This window comes from Lepidochelys olivacea, assembly GCF_965140295.1.
Source record: "Lepidochelys olivacea isolate rLepOli2 genome assembly, chromosome: 5".
Taxonomy (NCBI): Eukaryota; Metazoa; Chordata; order Testudines; family Cheloniidae; genus Lepidochelys; species Lepidochelys olivacea.
The window spans coordinates 131,905,730-131,922,539 of NC_140415.1; the positions used below are offsets into that span (position 1 = coordinate 131,905,730).

Sequence of the window (16,810 nt, forward strand, 5' to 3'; positions counted from 1 at the left end):
CTCAGAGCTGTGACTGCCGCTTGTAGACATACCAGCCTAGCTTTAATCTAGCTAGCAGGCTAAAAATAGAGGCGAAGACCTGGTGATGCACAAGGCTGCCTGGGATTGCAGGTGTGTACTCGTGTTGCTAGCCCACGCCAGGGTCTGTGCCACCCTGTCTTCACTGCTATAGTTAGCCAGGCTACCTAGCTGAAAGCTAGTGTGGGTATGCCTACTCAAGCTGCAGTCACATCTCTGATTGCACAGTAGGCATACCCTAAGTCTTACTGAAAGCAAATGGGTACGTCTATAGTGGAAGAAAAGACCCATGGCATGGACATGGCTGGCTCAGACTCACGGGGCTCAGGCTGTGGGGGCTAAAAATTGCTGTGTAGATATTTGGGCTTGGGCTGGAGCCTGGGCTTTGGGACCCTTTCCCCTTGTGGAGTCCCAGAGCTGGGCTCCAGTCTGAGCCCAGTGAACTCAAACCAGGTGGCCCTGGCCAGCCATGGGTGTTCCATTGCTGTGTAGACATATCCAATGAGGTGAAGGCTTCCAAGGCCCAGATACTCAAAGGTGTGTAGGTGTCTAGCTCCCATGGGAGTTATGCACCTAAATACCTCTGAGGACCTGGGTCCAGGTGCCTAAATCACTTTTCAAAATGACTCCTTTCTCATTTAGGCACTTTAAAAAGTTTTACCCAATGTCTCATTAAAAAAACCCTCCAAACCCTCTTTTTTTGACTGAGATTATTCTGTTTAGTCCAGGATTGTAATTAGATTACACAAAAGAGAAATGTATACAACACTGTGCCACTGTAGATGTTGCTATATGCAACATTTCAGGTACAGTACATTGTAGATACATACACATCTCAGAAATAAATCCAGGTAACTAACAAACAATCAATTCGCTCAAAATTTATACTAGTATCAGTGAAAACAAAATGTGACACAGTGTTAATTATTATACCTTCAGTTTTTTGGAAATCACTTTTGATTACACAACTTCTGACTTTAGCAATAGGAGACAGATTCACGGGGGGCTTACATGACCAGAGACATTGCCTGGAAAATTCCATGGTTGTTGTGCATCTGAGTCACATTTTTTGATTCGTGTTAAAAACAATTTAGAACAATGAGGCTCATGCTTTAAAAATTTTGTTTTTGCTCTCAACAGATGGAGCATATGGAAAATGTGAACTTGCTACCAAGGCAGAAACATGAAGAGCAAGTACCATCTTTCAAGTTTTTTGATTCCATGGGCACATTCTGGAAAAAGATTTGTTATCACAGTAGAAGGAAGCAATGTGTCCTTGACAGATATTTGTTTTAACAGACACTTAAAAATAGACATCCGTATCTTTAACCATGCAAGAAAATAATGCTACTTTGTTTCTTCAGATTTGCAGTATGTACCCAATAAAACACAATTCAGATTCTCATGTCACTGTATCGCAGAGACATTTGTCTTGTTTTGTTACAGTATAAACAGCTTCAGGGCTGGTAAATATCAAAGAGACATAGCAGAAGAATTGCAAACTAGTTGTGAGCTTAGCTCTCCTTTACAGTGAGCTCCCTTTCCACTGCTTTAGTATAAATAAAAATCAGATCCTGTGATTTTACATTGTAATGACTTCTCCAGATATTTCTTTTGCTACCCAGAATAGTGCCCTGCACAAATTTTAGGGAGTTATTTTTGTTTTCACTCTGATTCTAGATTTAACACTTATTTCTTTTCTACATCAGAAAAAATAATTTAAGAGGGCCTGGTACATTTAACACAAAATAAAATGACAATAATAAAGTGCAAACACTGTCAGATCTGGCTATTTCAAAAAGTGTCTTGAAATACAGTGAAAAAGAGGTGACTCTAAATTCAACAGAGCAATACCAACGAATAGTAAAAATGTTCTGCACGCAGCAAACGTGTTACGCGCACAGCCATGGGGGCTGCTATGAAAAGTTCTGAAGGGGGTACGAGGAGGAAATGAAGAGGTGGAAGCACTGGAGCTGGTTTCTGGTAGGTTCCCAGGGGTGTAGTATTAAAATTGGGTCATCCTGCACTGCTCGGTTACGATGATCATGTAATTTTAGTGCAATTGTCCCAAATCAAAGTTGGTGCTTTTACTTTAAAGAAAATGGTTATAAACAGCAATAGAATAAATAGTCATGATTCCAGCAGCTTGGGAATTCGTGACAAAACAAATCTGGTTAATTGCAGGTAAGATCCACAGAAAAAGGCAAAACTGAAGTGAACAGAAAGCATTTCACTAGAGTGCAGCCAGTATTTCCCGGAAGCAATTTCTATCTTCTTTCCATGTGAAAGCAAGGTATCTCTCCACCCGCACTTTACATGAGGTTGCAGAAGAGCAATTATTGGGTTTTGATTTTTAGCCTTTATAAGACTGAAAATTCATGTGATTACACCAGATTGTGTATCTTACTGACTAGCTTCTGCTGCCTCTCTTGAAAATGCTAATATTCTTACAGAGAAAAGTTCCCTTAAGGTTCAGTTCTTCAGGATACTGAATGCCACGTGCTGAAGTCAGTGAGAATTCAGAGCACCCAGTTGCATCTGGCTCTGGTCTGTGATCAGCACCACTGCAGCATCCAAAGGTACCTGTTGTACAATGTGCTATGGCAAGATGCAAAGCTTCAGCCACAGCAACTGAATTTATACTTTTCAGAGGGGTAGCCGTGTTAGTCTGCTCCTCGTTGTTTGTATTTATCCTGGGTCTTCTGCAGAATAATGGGCTGGTGGAGGCTATAATTTGGACTTGTTTGTGACAGCGAAACTAGGCCTCGATTCAAGAAGGGTGCTCAGGCACGCATTTCAAGCTAAGAATGTGCTTGAGTGAATTCCTGAATATGGATCAATGTTAGCACATCCTTAAGTGCTTTCCCGAATCAAGGCTCTGTGTCTAAAACACTGACATCCACTGATGAGTTCAGATGGCAATCTACATTGCTTATTATGAAATGTGCATTTAACAAAGTAATAACTCCTGTTATTAATTTGACCTCATTAGACCCGGCGACTTTGTAGTCACCTAACTTCAAAACAAAACATTTTCTGGTGGCACTAAGTTTTCTAAATAATATTTTAATTGATCTTTAATAAGTCATTTGTTTTACTACAACATGTTAATAAAAATTAACTACTGTATGTGCTATACTGTATGCATGTGCTATATCAGACATAGTTATTCCACAATGTATCTTTTCATTATTTGGGGTATATTTAATCAGTGATACCTGTCCTCTAAGATCTAACAGCCACGATTTCAAATAATAGTTATCTCAGGGTATCCATATGCCAGCTGGGCACATAGCACTATCTGTATTATGAAACCATCTGTGGAGTTTTAATAACTATTGTGTGAGCTATCTATAGGCTTGGCTTCATTGCAACAGTGAGTACACTTGAGTTATTCCACTAGTCTAGACTAGCCTCTCAGATGAGACCAACCACACCATGAAACAACACTCCAGCTACAAAGAGTGATGGGATTAGCGGCACAGTGATTGGATTAGCAGTTGATGAGTTGTTGTAACTCGAGCTATTGCATCCCCACTGCATTATTAGCTCAAGGGTGTCAAGTGGCTTCTCTGCTCTGGGCCAGAGCTAGAGAGATTAAAGCTAGTTTGGGTATGTTTACATGAGCAATCACACACCGTGATTGTAGCATCGACAAACCCCAAGTGTCAGCACCACTCAGGTTTCAACCCCTTCCCTCCTTCCCCACCCCCCCCCCCCAAATAAGCTAGCTAGCTCGAGTATAGAGCACCACTTAACTTGAGCTAAAGATTCTGTGTAGAGATGGGAGTCAGGTTAGGGGCAAAACTCAAGTTATACCTTGAGTTAACCTTGCAATGAACATGAGCCCTGTTACACAGGAGTCATTCTCAATAGCTAGAGAGTTTTCATACCAACTCTGCCACACAAAGGTGAAGATGCGTCTAATGCTTCTGTTAAATATCTGCTGGGCCGTTTGTGGGAGAGAGAACTGTTCAGATATTAAAGCAATTACTTTGAGAAAAATTACACGAGAAACATGGTGGCTCCACTGAAATAAGCCAAAGGCTTCTTACCTGCACAAATATCTGGGGGGATTTGGAAGGTCTTTGACCATGTAACACTCTCCCCCATTGACACAGAAGGCTTTCTGCTTTATGTCACATTTTGTGAGATGACTTGTCCCAGTCGTCGATGTAGAAGTGGCTGGAAGAGAGAAGAGAGAAAATACAATTCAGGATGCTTTGGTTCTTTACTGAACAGTCTTCGGATTTGAATACAATTTAGGCATGTGTGTGGAAGAGACATGGGGTAGGGAAGAATTAGTCATTCTTGTGAGCTATCTGCATGTGGCCTCCTAGAAATAATCTGAGTCATGGAAAACAATAGTTAGTGGGGGCATATAGTGCTGACCAACTTAAAGAGCACAAAGAGGTTTACAATTCTTTAGACATGCTCCATGCACATAAACTGGGAGAGTTTAAAATTCCATACTGCAACCCATCAAGCACCTGTAAATTCCATCAGAGCTCAAGGACATTTCATTAAAAGGACTGTGTAATTTATCTATGAAATTACTTCAATTGCAGTAAGCCTATTGTGATAAGATCTTCAGAGCAAGGATTGTCAGTCACTATAGGTTTGTGAGGCCCTCGATTGGTTGTCCTCTAGGTGCTACCACAATATACATGTTAAATAATAAATATTAATAATACAATATAATGTGATATTATGACATTCCAGGATACAATCCAAACTAGTGAGGGGCTCGGTCACCTCTGCCCTGCACCCTTGGGTGCCTTATAATGCTTTGCTGATATAGCTCCCAGTGGGCCACTCACAAACAGCCTTCAAGCATGCAGGTCACCCCCCCGCCCCCCACCCCGAGTGCCTGCCAGCCACACATAAGTCACATTCTGACTTCTACCACCTGGCTACCACTTGCAGGGTGACCGCAACATGCTTCCAGTCCTGGAATTTCCTCCAAAACCATGTGTTCTGCACTCTCCTACCCTTTCCTGGACAGTCCAGATATATTAGGTCCGTTGCCTCTCTAAGAGGCTCAATATACAACAGTTTGCCACCCTAAATGGAGTTACCCACATAGCTCACAACACTGGATTAGTTCTGACTGAAGAATAAAACAAGTTTATTTACCTACAAGGAGAGATATTTCAAGTGAGTACAAGTATAAGGCATTAAAGTCAGAAATGGTTACAAGAGAAATAAAGAGAAACTAGAGTGAGTGAGTTCAAGGTGAAGTCCCATAACACTGCTGACCAAACTCCCAGGTCAGGCCCAGCTCCCAGAGTCTACGAGCTGTTTAGACTTTGGGAGCCGCAAAGCAGGCAGGATTTCTAAGGTTTACCTTATTAATTTGTTTATATTTTGTAATTTTGTTTTAAAGTTAACTGATCCAAAACCATCCAGCTGTGCATATAGCTTGCTCATTTGTATAAACCTGAGTTCCTAATGCTGTTTTCCAGGGCCTCCCTCCCTCCTTCCTTCTATTTGTTTGCACCCACTTGTTACATCTTGGGTTCTGATCCTGATTGGGGCCCCGAGGTGCTAATGAAATGTGAAAAATTAATAGTAAATCCTGATAACAATCCATTCCTTTCCCCTTGCCCCTCAGGTAGGCTCAGTTAAATGAAGGCCATATCTAGTCTAGGTCAATAGACCATGCTTTAAAAGCCTGGGCTAACATGTTTTAACATGATGTTTCACCTACTGTAGAGAGTGCGTCATGCTGGCTGGTTGTGGTCAACCCTATGGGGAAACCTAGTCTAAGCATGGCTGTAGTAGTCCAAAGACTCTGTCAAGTGTGAGGTTATGTCTACATTGCACAGCCTAGGTCAGCATAGCCACCTAGTATAGATGCAGCACATGCCAATGGGAGTTCTTCTGCTCGTGTAGGAACACCAGCTCCCCAAATGACATTAGCTATACTGACAGAAACACTCACATCCCTGACCGAAATTAGGGATGTAAATGCTGTTTAATAAGTTAACCATTTAAATGATTAAAATATTTTGTTTAAACGGTTAACAGAGTAAGCAGCTGGGCCCGCTCTGGCCAGGTGGTGCTGCTCTGGCTGCTTCGGCTGGGGGCCATGGCTGGGCCCACTCCTGCTGGTGTGGGGCCGCTGAGGTTAATGGTGAAGGCGGTTAACCGGTAAGACTAATCGGTTAACATTTTACATCCCTAACTGAAATATACACTGGTGTAAGTTTTAAGTGTAGAACAAGCATACGTTGAAGTGAATGTGGGTCTCAGTAGGTGATACATTTTAGACTGGATAGGACTGGAAGGTGTAACTTACACTAGCTTAGACTCCCTTCTGAATTTAGTTCAACCTATGAAGCTTGACTGCGTATTGCCCTCCTTTTAGCCCCTTTAAAACATTTCTTCTTGAAAGTAAGACCATTGTTCTGAAGACATCCTATGGTTCAAAAATCTAATGCATTAATTTGAAATGAAAAGCAATACTGTCTGCCTGAACTCCCACCGGCAAAGCTTATTACTACCACGAAGACTAATGGAATGTTTGAAATTGAATTATAAGGATAGTTGTAGGGAACGAGCCTGTAGCTATCTATAATTGCTCCGGTCATCCTGCTCGGCACTTTTTCTTTAAGCAACAGCTAGATCAAAATTGATCATCATGGAGTTTGGAAGTAACCGTTAGTGCCTTGCTGATGTAAAGTGAACTTTGGATGGCTGCAGTGGCTCTGAACAAATTGTGAGAGATGGGAATACAGTGTCATTCTCAGACAAACCCCAGGATAGAAGGGATTTACATAGTTTTGCCAGGAGTTTTTTTTTCCCCTCACTCTTAAGTTTGGCATTGTGTGTCTTATAAATCTTATGCACGTTTTTTTCCTGTCTTTCTGATAGACTAGCACTGCAGTCTCAATCCACTCTGTCCTCAGTCAGTTAGTTCTGGAGACAGCTTGTCTTTGATGCATAATTTTTGGTGGATAAACCAGTATTAACTCTATCCGCTGCATGTCTATTTTGCAAATTAAATTTAAAAAGCACCAAAATCATGGTGTTCGCTTTCCCTTAAACCCACATGGCGGAAGAAATGTTGAGTTCTGGAGCAGGTGGTCCTCAGAGCAGATTTCACTCAATCCATAACAAGCCCCATAGCTCTTGCCTTCCGTAACTCATAAAGTTCTCAGAGGGGGCCCTGAGGGCCTGAGTTATTTTACAATGTATTGACAATGAGCTGCAGCGGAAAGGCATAGCACAGAAGTAGCTAACATATTTCTCTGTTACGTATTTAATCATCTAGTCAAAATTTTTACCCTAATTTCATTTCTATTTTATAAGCCCATATTAAATAGGCACGAGTGATATGTATATCTATTTGCATGATCCACTTTCCCTAATTCATTGTCTTAATTTCCTTAAAGGATAAACCACAAATCATAAAACAATTTGTAAACATCAGGCATAAGCAGACATTTAAAAATACTGGGTGTTCCATTTTCTTTTTTCATGACTGCGAGCAACATTTTCTTTACTAAACAACTGGACGCAGCATAAATGACACGTAACATTCTCACTAATGCAAATATTCACAAGGCAATGAAAGACAATGAAACCTCTTCTCTCCTGAGGGAGCTACTCGAGCACAAATAGAAGACTAGAGAGGTATCCTAGATACTATCTTTCTCAAAATCGTAGACGTTTTAGACACATTTAATAACCGTTCTCTAAAAAATGCTTCACACTCCACCCAAAAGCCTCAGGGAAGCCCAATCTCTTAATTCAACCTTAGCACAACTTCACATCAGACAGTCATTGCAAAGTCATGGCAATTTTTTGCTTACCTGAGAGATCTCTAACTTTTCTGTGTCTTGAAACATGGAAATGCATGCTCGTTTGGATTCTCTCTCTCCCCCCTTTTCCCAAAATGGAACTCTACAGTAAATAATGTTGCTACAGCTTTAGGACACACGGATCCTTTATAAGAGCCTATGACTCCATCTGCTACCACTGCCAGAGTTCTAAGAAGGCTCCGTGTTCTCATTGCGAGTGAACATCTGTGCGATCTAAGCACAATAGAAGCCTATGCCTATTTTAATCTAGTTTCTGCAGACATCGGTGTAACATCAGAAGACACACTCTCAGCCACCCAAGGTCACAGGTAGGATGTCAATGCTCAAGTGAAGAGAAAATAAAGTACCAGCCTCAGTGCACAGAAAGGATCATTATTCTATCTGAAGGCAGCTTATAGGTCATGAATAAGATTAGTTGCTGAATTGTAAGTAGACAGACTTGTCTCCTTTTGTGAGACGAGATGAGAGAGAACGCTCAGTATATCATACGTTTCTATGACTAAACACCACTATCAACCGCAGCCTAGTTATAACTCACTCCAGCGAGAGAGACAGGGACAGAGATGAAAAAAGAGACAACTCTGAGACAACATATTCTGAAACGATGACACCACATATCTCTAAATGGAATCAGCCTTACTGTCCCCACATTCTCCCAACTGGAGCTCAATCACCCTATTCTATGCACAAACCCAACTCCCTACTGACCTGAACATTAGCCACTGAAAGATCTGCAGGGTGGATTAATTTCCCATATGGCCTTGGACAAGTCACTTCATCCTTGTATGTTTCAGATTAACCATCGGAAGGCTTATCCTGCTAAGTAATGAGCATCCTCAACTCCCACTGACTTCTTTGCTTGGCACCTCCCAAGAGTGATCCCCATAAAACAGAGTTAATAATATTTAATTATCTGCCCAACTCCAAGACATGCTGTAAGATTCCTTTATGTTTATATAGATCCTCTGAAGAGGTATTTGCAGACAGCTGCTAATGGGTAAAGTTCCCAATACAAACACTACACAAACAGAAGCTCGCTGGGTAGGTTTTCCACTGAAGTCAACAGAAGCTCTTCCATTGACTTCAATGGGAACAGAGTTAGGCCAATACCAACTGCTTTTGAAAATTCCAAACTCTGTGATTTTGGAACACACAGGAGAAATTTAGTTTCACCAGAAATATGGATGGATATGTTCCAGCTTCTTTACATTTCATGCTTTTAAAAAGGAAACTCTAGCCATCCTTAAAACTACACACTGAAATTTCAAAATATAAGATTAACCGCTGGGCAAGAAAAAACTGCTAGAAAAATGTTTGGTGTATTATAAATAGGCATTTTGGGTCAAAGGACCAGATTCATCAGTATATTCTGGCTGCTTTGCATCACTCTGGTGATGCAGTGTAGCCAAAAGTCCCGTTTGGCTGGCAAATTACTACGATAATAAGGGCTTTAAAGAGCCAGGTTTGCATCGCAGGCATGGCATAAAGCAGCCAGAGCATACTCATGAATTTGGCCTGTTCTAGTCAATTGCAAAACTGAGGCACATATAGAAGTAACTTTTCAAATGAGCAATTTGTGATTGCCCAAGCTTTAAAACTTCATAATATTCACGCACAAATCAGTATTGTGTGCACACGTTTGTGAGAAAATCTGGGACAAAAAATACAAGGATCCCTACAATGGGTAGAATACACACCACTGCAGGCCAAAATATAAAACAAACAGAGGAAGACGCAAAGAATCACAAAATCACAAGTTTCACCAAATGCCTTTGTCATCATAGTGTGAAGCTGCAGACTTTTGGAGAGAGAAAATGGGTAGATGTATCAGCTTACATTTATCCAGAACCTTTTATTCGGATGGCTCCCAAAGCATTTTACAAACTGAACCAATAGAAAGACCATAACCTTCATCCATCAGTGAAATGCAGCCACCTCTGAGGTGAAAGATGACCACTGTTTGTAATAGTACACTGCAAATCTACATATTATTTTAGCACAGGAAGCAAAGACTAAATTACCCAATTAAAACTGCAAAGAAAATTTTAGGTTGGCAGAATGCAATTATGTATGGTGAGTTGGAATCTGGCCATAACACAGGGGTCAATGCTCCTACCCTTCTGAAGAATGCCATAGGATCTTTAGGACTAGATTCTGCCACCTTGTGAATGTTGAAGAGTATCTTTCCAGGTGGTTATTTGTAAAATAAGATGCTACTCAATGTGAGGTAGGGTGGCAGAAAGTGGCCTTGAATGGCCAGGTTGTCCATTTTGTCAGAAGGTTGACAACTCCAGTAACAAGACTCCATGTTGGGGCATCAATTCCTACTGACTCAGAAGTGCTTGCTACCTACTGTACCACCATAGCATAGAAAATGTCTATCCAAAATGTGAGGGGGTCGGGGGAGGTTGTCTCAGCTTTTTGTGACATACCTGTGAAGCCACAGACACAGCACAAACATTTCTAAGCTAGTGTGCAACATCAGAACAATGTGAGGTAGCACCTCACAACTGAAAATCAGCTGTGTGTCATGCCTTTCACTTCTTCAACAAGCATGTCACTCTGTCTGGAGTGGTTCATGACCGTGAGTGCCTACCTCAAGGCAGACTGTCAAAAACAGGGCAGATACCCCAAACTGGCGGTATGTTCTATAATTAGTGGAGTGGGGGCAGGGCCTGGGGCAGAGCCAGGGGTTGAGCAGTGAGCACCTGGAAAGTTGGCACCGGTAGCTCCAGCCCCGGAGTCGGTGCCTAGACAAGGAGCCGCATCTTAACTTCTGAAGAGCCGCACGTGGCTCCGGAGCCCCAGGTTGGCCACCCCTGCCTTAGAGAGACAAGGTGGGGGAAGTAACATCTTTTATTGGACCAACTTCCGCTGGTGAAAGGGACAAGCTTTTGAGCTCACACCGTGATCCTCTTCACAGGTTCTAGCAGAAGAGTTACAAGATCTGTGGCTTTTGTTGTTGAACGGCACATTTCGAGAACACACTGCTTGGGCTAGTCCATAGGATATAACCTTTTAAAATAGATATTTAGCCTTAATCTTCAAGAAGGACTATTATATTAGTCACAGTGTGGATGATATTCTGTGTAAGTTCACAGAAGATCTTTTAAGGAGCCAGTTCTGCTTTTAGAAGCCAGAATCAAGCACCTTAACAGCCAGGGAACGATTCTATAGCTCTCTTACAGTGGCACTATCTCTTTGAAGATCAGGGCCAGCTAAAAGGAAACAGGAAATCACTGGGTCTGGGAGATAGAAACTTCAGGAAAGTTTGAGAGAATGTAAACTGTTGTTGAACCAACGCAGTTTGTCCCGCTCACCTCCATGACACAGAGTCAGAAGCAATTTCCCTTCAAGAGTGCAAACCGAGAAAAGAAAAGCAGAAAACTAAAGACTAAGTCTTCAGTTCCTTGCGCCAGATCGCTTCCTCCCTGATAGGCCGACAGACTGACCCAGTTGGCAGCAGCAGTCCGGCAGGATCTGCACAGCATCTCAGCTCACCGCGGAGGGCTGAGAGGAGACATATGCACCAGGCAGCATGACCAGGAACATTTTTGTTTTGTTTACTTTTGAGATAGAGAGGGAAATTTAGAGGCTGTTTTTAAGGAAGTCTGATTAGTGTTTCATATGAAAACACGAGATGAGACGTGAGCCCTGACTGCACATAACACAGGGGAAATTAGAAACTTGGGGAAATCTGTGATTAGGCGAGATGAGCACAGAGAGACCTGGCTTGCAATTGGGATTTCGGACAAGCAACTCTTTACAACGCTACAGATGAGGTCAGCTCTCACTTCAGGGAAATCGGAAGAGGCTAAACAATGCAGCAAGAGATGGCAAATTCACTGGTAATGGGGGGTTTAAATGCCCCCAATCCAATTGGAGGACAGAAGAACAGCAAAATAGATGGTCATGTTGGGGTACATGGTACAGATAGAAAAAATGCACAAGGTATGGCCAAAAGGTCATGTGTCTAGGAAAGTAGGCTCTGAAAACATGCATGGGAAACCAACAGTCGAATAGGTAAGTGCCTTATGTTTGGGTCCTGTGTCAAGCATCGGAGAAAATGTTCGCATTTGGAGTGGGGGGACAGACAAGGAGGCAATTGTGGCTGCTATTATAGAAGGGACATTCCAAAAGCTGACTTCCACCCCGAGCTGGAGAATACACGTTATCCTGAACAATCTGGGTGGCCAAGTCAACCGGGGTAGGGAGTTTGTGGCTCATCACAACCCATTCATTTAAAGCCTTTGCAGACAGGAGGCCAATGCAAATGATTTACTGAGCTGCAAATTCACAATATAAATGTGCAAAGAATCCTGGAAGTCTGCAACGCATTTGATGAGAATGGTCTCCTATACAGAGGGCCGTATTCTCATTTACAGTAGGTCCCTTTGCCCAGCTCTGGCAGTGCAAAGGCATTTTAAAGTGGGCGTGAATGTAATTTATACTCTGAGGCCTCTTCACAATGCCTACAGGGGTCCTTGTGTAAATGAAAACCAGGCCCTGAGAACCTATGAAAATAGATATGGTCCCGTTATCAATCGAGTTACTCAGAGATGCTCATGTCAGTAATACAGTTCTAGAAATAAAGTGGACTTATATACCCCTTCTTTTTCTTAGTACAGCTTTCTCAGGTGTACGGCAGATTGATACCTAGTGGGAAATTAATCAGATACACTACATATGCTGCATAGATGCGGGCAGGAAACCTTGAAGACAAATGCCAGGAACTTTCCTGGCATACTCAAGTGTTAGTATCACTCTTACATTTTTATTCCTGATCAACACACTTGCATAATACTGGTTGGCCTCTATGAAAAGGAAATGATCCCTTGTGAATGTCCTAGGCACTGCTTATACAGCTTAATGTAACACGCTGACAAGTTTCAGCTGCCCCAAAGAGAAGACAAGCCTGGAAGCATCAGGGGAAGGTTTCTAATGATACTCAGAAAAAGAGACAGATAATACGAAATAGGATAACGGAGCTAGTTCAGGAAATGGAGCCAAAAGTGCATCCACAGTGGGCCTGTGAGTCATGGGGATCCCCGCCCCAACAGGGCCAGGTGGAAATGATAAGAGGGATGTTACTGCACATGGAGCAAGAGCTCTATAGCAACTAGACCCTGAGGAGTTTGGAGAAACAAGATGGCTCCCTTTCATTACAGCCCCAGCAAGGCTACATTTTAGGTTTCTCCATTTACAAAGGAATTCCCTGTTCCCTGAATTCTCTCCACAGAACCACACCCAGATCTCCCTTGGCTGCCAATAAGATTGTCAGTAAGAGACAACTGGAGTGATGTTTTTGTAATTAGGACACTTGCCTATTAGGAAGTGGGCTGACACCCTCAGAGCACCAGGAGCCCTATTTCATACATGCCAATGAACAGACATCAGAGGCACACACTGCTACAGAGGTATCTACAAAGCTGACCTGGATTTGAACCAGCCAACTAGACATGAAAAGGGTCTAGCCTCGCTCTTTATCAAGCTGCGGTGCCTAGCACAATGGTGCCCTGATCCTGACTCGAGTCTCTGGGTCTGACTGTAATATAACCAGTAACATCGTCATCATTTCTATCCCACAAATGTAGTGTACAGTAAATAAATGTACACAATGATTTTAACTCCAAGGGCATTAATAAACCCCTGTTCTTGTTTGGTTTCTGCAATAACAATTCCCCCAAAGGGGAAACACTAACACACATAGGTCCCAATCCTGCAGCTAGGTCTGCAGAGGCAAACCCTTGCACCTGCTGACTGCTGAGGTCTGCTTGCCTGGATCTGATTGCAGGACTGGTGCTGTAGTAGTTCACTGAGCCAGCAAGTACGTAAGGACACATACTGGAGTTCTTATTCTTGGTTACAGGCTCTTTTTCCTCTCAGATCTATGGTTTTGTCTTCCTATGTGAAATGTTTTGCTATTTGTGTGTCTCACCTATTTTAAACAACACATTCAATTATAAAAAACCCCTACGCCTAACCATTGTGGCTTGAGTTAAACTGAAATAAGGTAGTGAAGTGCTTCATAAAACAGGCCATCTAGGTCAGTGTTATTGCTCAGTCTGCCAAGCTTTTACTGCTCCTGCATGCTATTGTAGTAAGTGCTACATTATAAGTTCAATAAATTAATGCTTTAGTCTTGATTTATATGCTGATGATATCTACCTATTTGCTTATGAGATGGACTAATGAAATACTTCCATCCCATAGAGATGTGTGATTCAAAGTCTGGTTTTCTTCCCCTTTTAGCTGTAGAATTTTTCTTATTAGTCCCAGGTGTGCACTCAAATTCTGTAGATAAACAGAAATATACTAACTCTACTAATTTCTATTGGTCTACTCCTAATTTCAGTTTAATCTTTCAACTCTTTAAGATTAATGCAATCTGCTGATGGTGATAGAGACAAAGTGTCTTTGAATGCTAGGTAGTAAAGTCCATTCACCAGCTTCCTAAAATGTCATGCAAGCTTTTCATTATAAAGGACATGTCAGCTAAATCCAACCTGATAACTGTAACGTCCCTCTCTCCTCTCACTTCTCCATTGCTAGGGCCCCAATACAGCAAACCACTTCAGCATGCGCTTAACTTTAAGCATGATCCTAAATTCATCCCCACCCAAGAAAGCACATGTTTAACTTTCTATTCTTAAGTCCCATTGACTTCGGTAAGTCTTCTGTATGTCCTTAAGAGCTTTGTTGAAGAAGGATGGATTTAAGCACATGCTTAAGTGCATTGCTGACTCGGGACCTAAGTCAGGGTCCCAGGTTAAATCTGCTTGCGTGAGTGACCAATGTCCAATCCTCCCCTACACATTCTAAAATGTCCAATCTCTAGTGCTGCTCAGTATGAATCAATGGGTATGTCTACACTGCATCTGAGAGCAAGCCTCCCCATCCAGGAAGCTCGCAGGGCTCGCAGTTGTGTGTTGTTCTGATGTTGTGATTCAGGTTGGAGCTCAGGCTCTTAAGCCAGGGGACGTGCTTAAAGTTAAGCACTTGCTGAAATGCTTTATGTACTGGGTCCCAAGCAATGGAGGAGTGAGAGGAAAAGGGGTTTTACAGTTAGCAGATTGGATTTAGCTGAAATGTCCCAAATCTGCCTTCTGTTCAAGGTTTGCTACAATGAGAAATATTCTCTAACTCTGTCGGGAAATATAAATACCTGAAAATAAAATAAAATAAAAATGCTTCTGAAAGTTATTCAGTGTATCGAGGGTACAAAGGTTTTCTAAAATAAAGACAATTACTCATGCTCCCTCTCCACCCTAACATGGGTGCAAAGGAGCAGTGCCCTATGGATGCTTGGGCATGGAAGGGGACATGCCAATGATGAAGCATTATGGCTTTTCTCATCCCTCAGACAACTCCTGGGCCCCTCTGTGGTGCACAGCAAAGTCTGGCTCCCAGTTTGTGCTCCCAGCCCATGGAGTTTCTGTGTAAATCAGAAACCAGTGTAGAATGATCCCCCAGATCCCTAGTGGAATTTATTGCACAAAGAATTTCACCCAGAAAGTAAAAAAGATGACTCGCAAGCTGTCAGGTGTCTCCTTGATAACTAGGATAAGACAGTGGCACTTGGAAAGGTCTCCTAAAGACCGTTGTCCGAGGATTGTTGCTAGAGACAGCTTCCTTCTTAATGCACTGAAGTCTGAATTTATTTGCCAATTTACTTTGATATTCATGTTCTCACTGACATTCTTCAAGGCCTCAGAACATTTTTATGAAGCACATTGCAATTTAAAACAAGTCTTTGAGAAATAACCCACAGAAAAGAAGAGCTATTAATTGCTTGACAGTTGTATCCCAATTCTTCATGCCAGCCATGCACTGTTCTCCATGGAAAAGGTTATTAGAGTCTGACAAACAGATCATAGCACCTAACAAAGCTATTGGATCTGGCATGTGGTTTCTGCTAGGGGAGCCACCCTCTGGCTTTGCCTGAGAGCTGCTCATCCAGCCACAGAGCGACAATCTTTTCTGGGTGGGTACACATGGAAAATTCCACTCCAATACTCCATCAAAGCACCCCTTTGATATGCCTCTTCTGAAAAAGAGAGACAAGGTAGGTGAGATCTTTTATTGGACCAACTTCTGTTGGTGAGAGAGACAAGCTTTCAAGCTTACACAGAGCCCTTCTTCAGGTCAGCTGTTCTTCTGAAAAATGCAGACATTCATTTCCGTTTTCCTTCTGAGAACTTATCACAGCAGAAGAGAGTAGTGGAGAATGATATTAGTAGGTGTTTTGCTTTTAGCCAAATCCTAGAGGTCTTGTAAGCAAGGTCTTTTTATAGAGAACTGTCAAGGCACTTGAAACTGCCATCAAGCAGCGTGCTTTATATATCAGGGAGACTTTTCTTTTTCCCCTCTCACTTAATTTCCAGCCCAATAGTATAATACCATTTAAAAATGAATGTGTGTGTGTGAAATGATACACCATCAAATGTGCTCCTGCCAGGAAAAAGGTGACTTCAGAGCAATTTTTTACACAAAGCAACATATTCCTTCCCAGTTTTCCCTTTTTACTTGACTACTTTCGGAGATAAACCCTGCTGATTTTAAAACAGATTAGTTGAAAATATAATAGCCAGCGGTTCTCAAGGGCTGTTCAGAGATTTGTACCCTCAAAGATTTTTTTGTTCCATACAGGGTAAGAGGAATCAACTTTAACAAGTGGCAGTAGAAGTTGCTAGTGTTTAATACATGTTTTTCATTTTAATTAGATGTAAATTTCTGATGCCTGATCTACACCCCAGGCTTCTGACAGCAAAGCTATGTCAGTCAGAGGTGTGAAAAGATGTGATCTCTGAACAACAGAGCTGCTCAAAGTCCCTAGTTTAGGGGAAGTTTTTACACGATAGCTTGTTTTGGTCATGGTTGGCGGTTTTACTAAACCGGTATAAAGCGCAGCTTTTCCAGGATTGCTGTGTTCATACTAGGAGCTCTTTGACAATACAGTATACTGG

General features: G+C 42.0%; 1 protein-coding gene across 9 annotated transcripts in view; it reads right to left on the bottom strand.

Annotated features, from left to right (window-relative positions):
* NRG1 (neuregulin 1) overlaps positions 1-16,810 on the bottom strand; it is a 707,499-nt gene that overhangs the window by 32,478 nt on the left and 658,211 nt on the right. For all 9 annotated transcript variants that reach the window (XM_084628934.1, XM_084628933.1, XM_084628932.1 and 6 more), the window contains one exon: positions 4,074-4,203. In XM_084628934.1, coding sequence (XP_084485060.1) covers positions 4,074-4,203 — 130 coding nt within the window. The remainder of the gene's footprint in view (positions 1-4,073; positions 4,204-16,810) is intronic.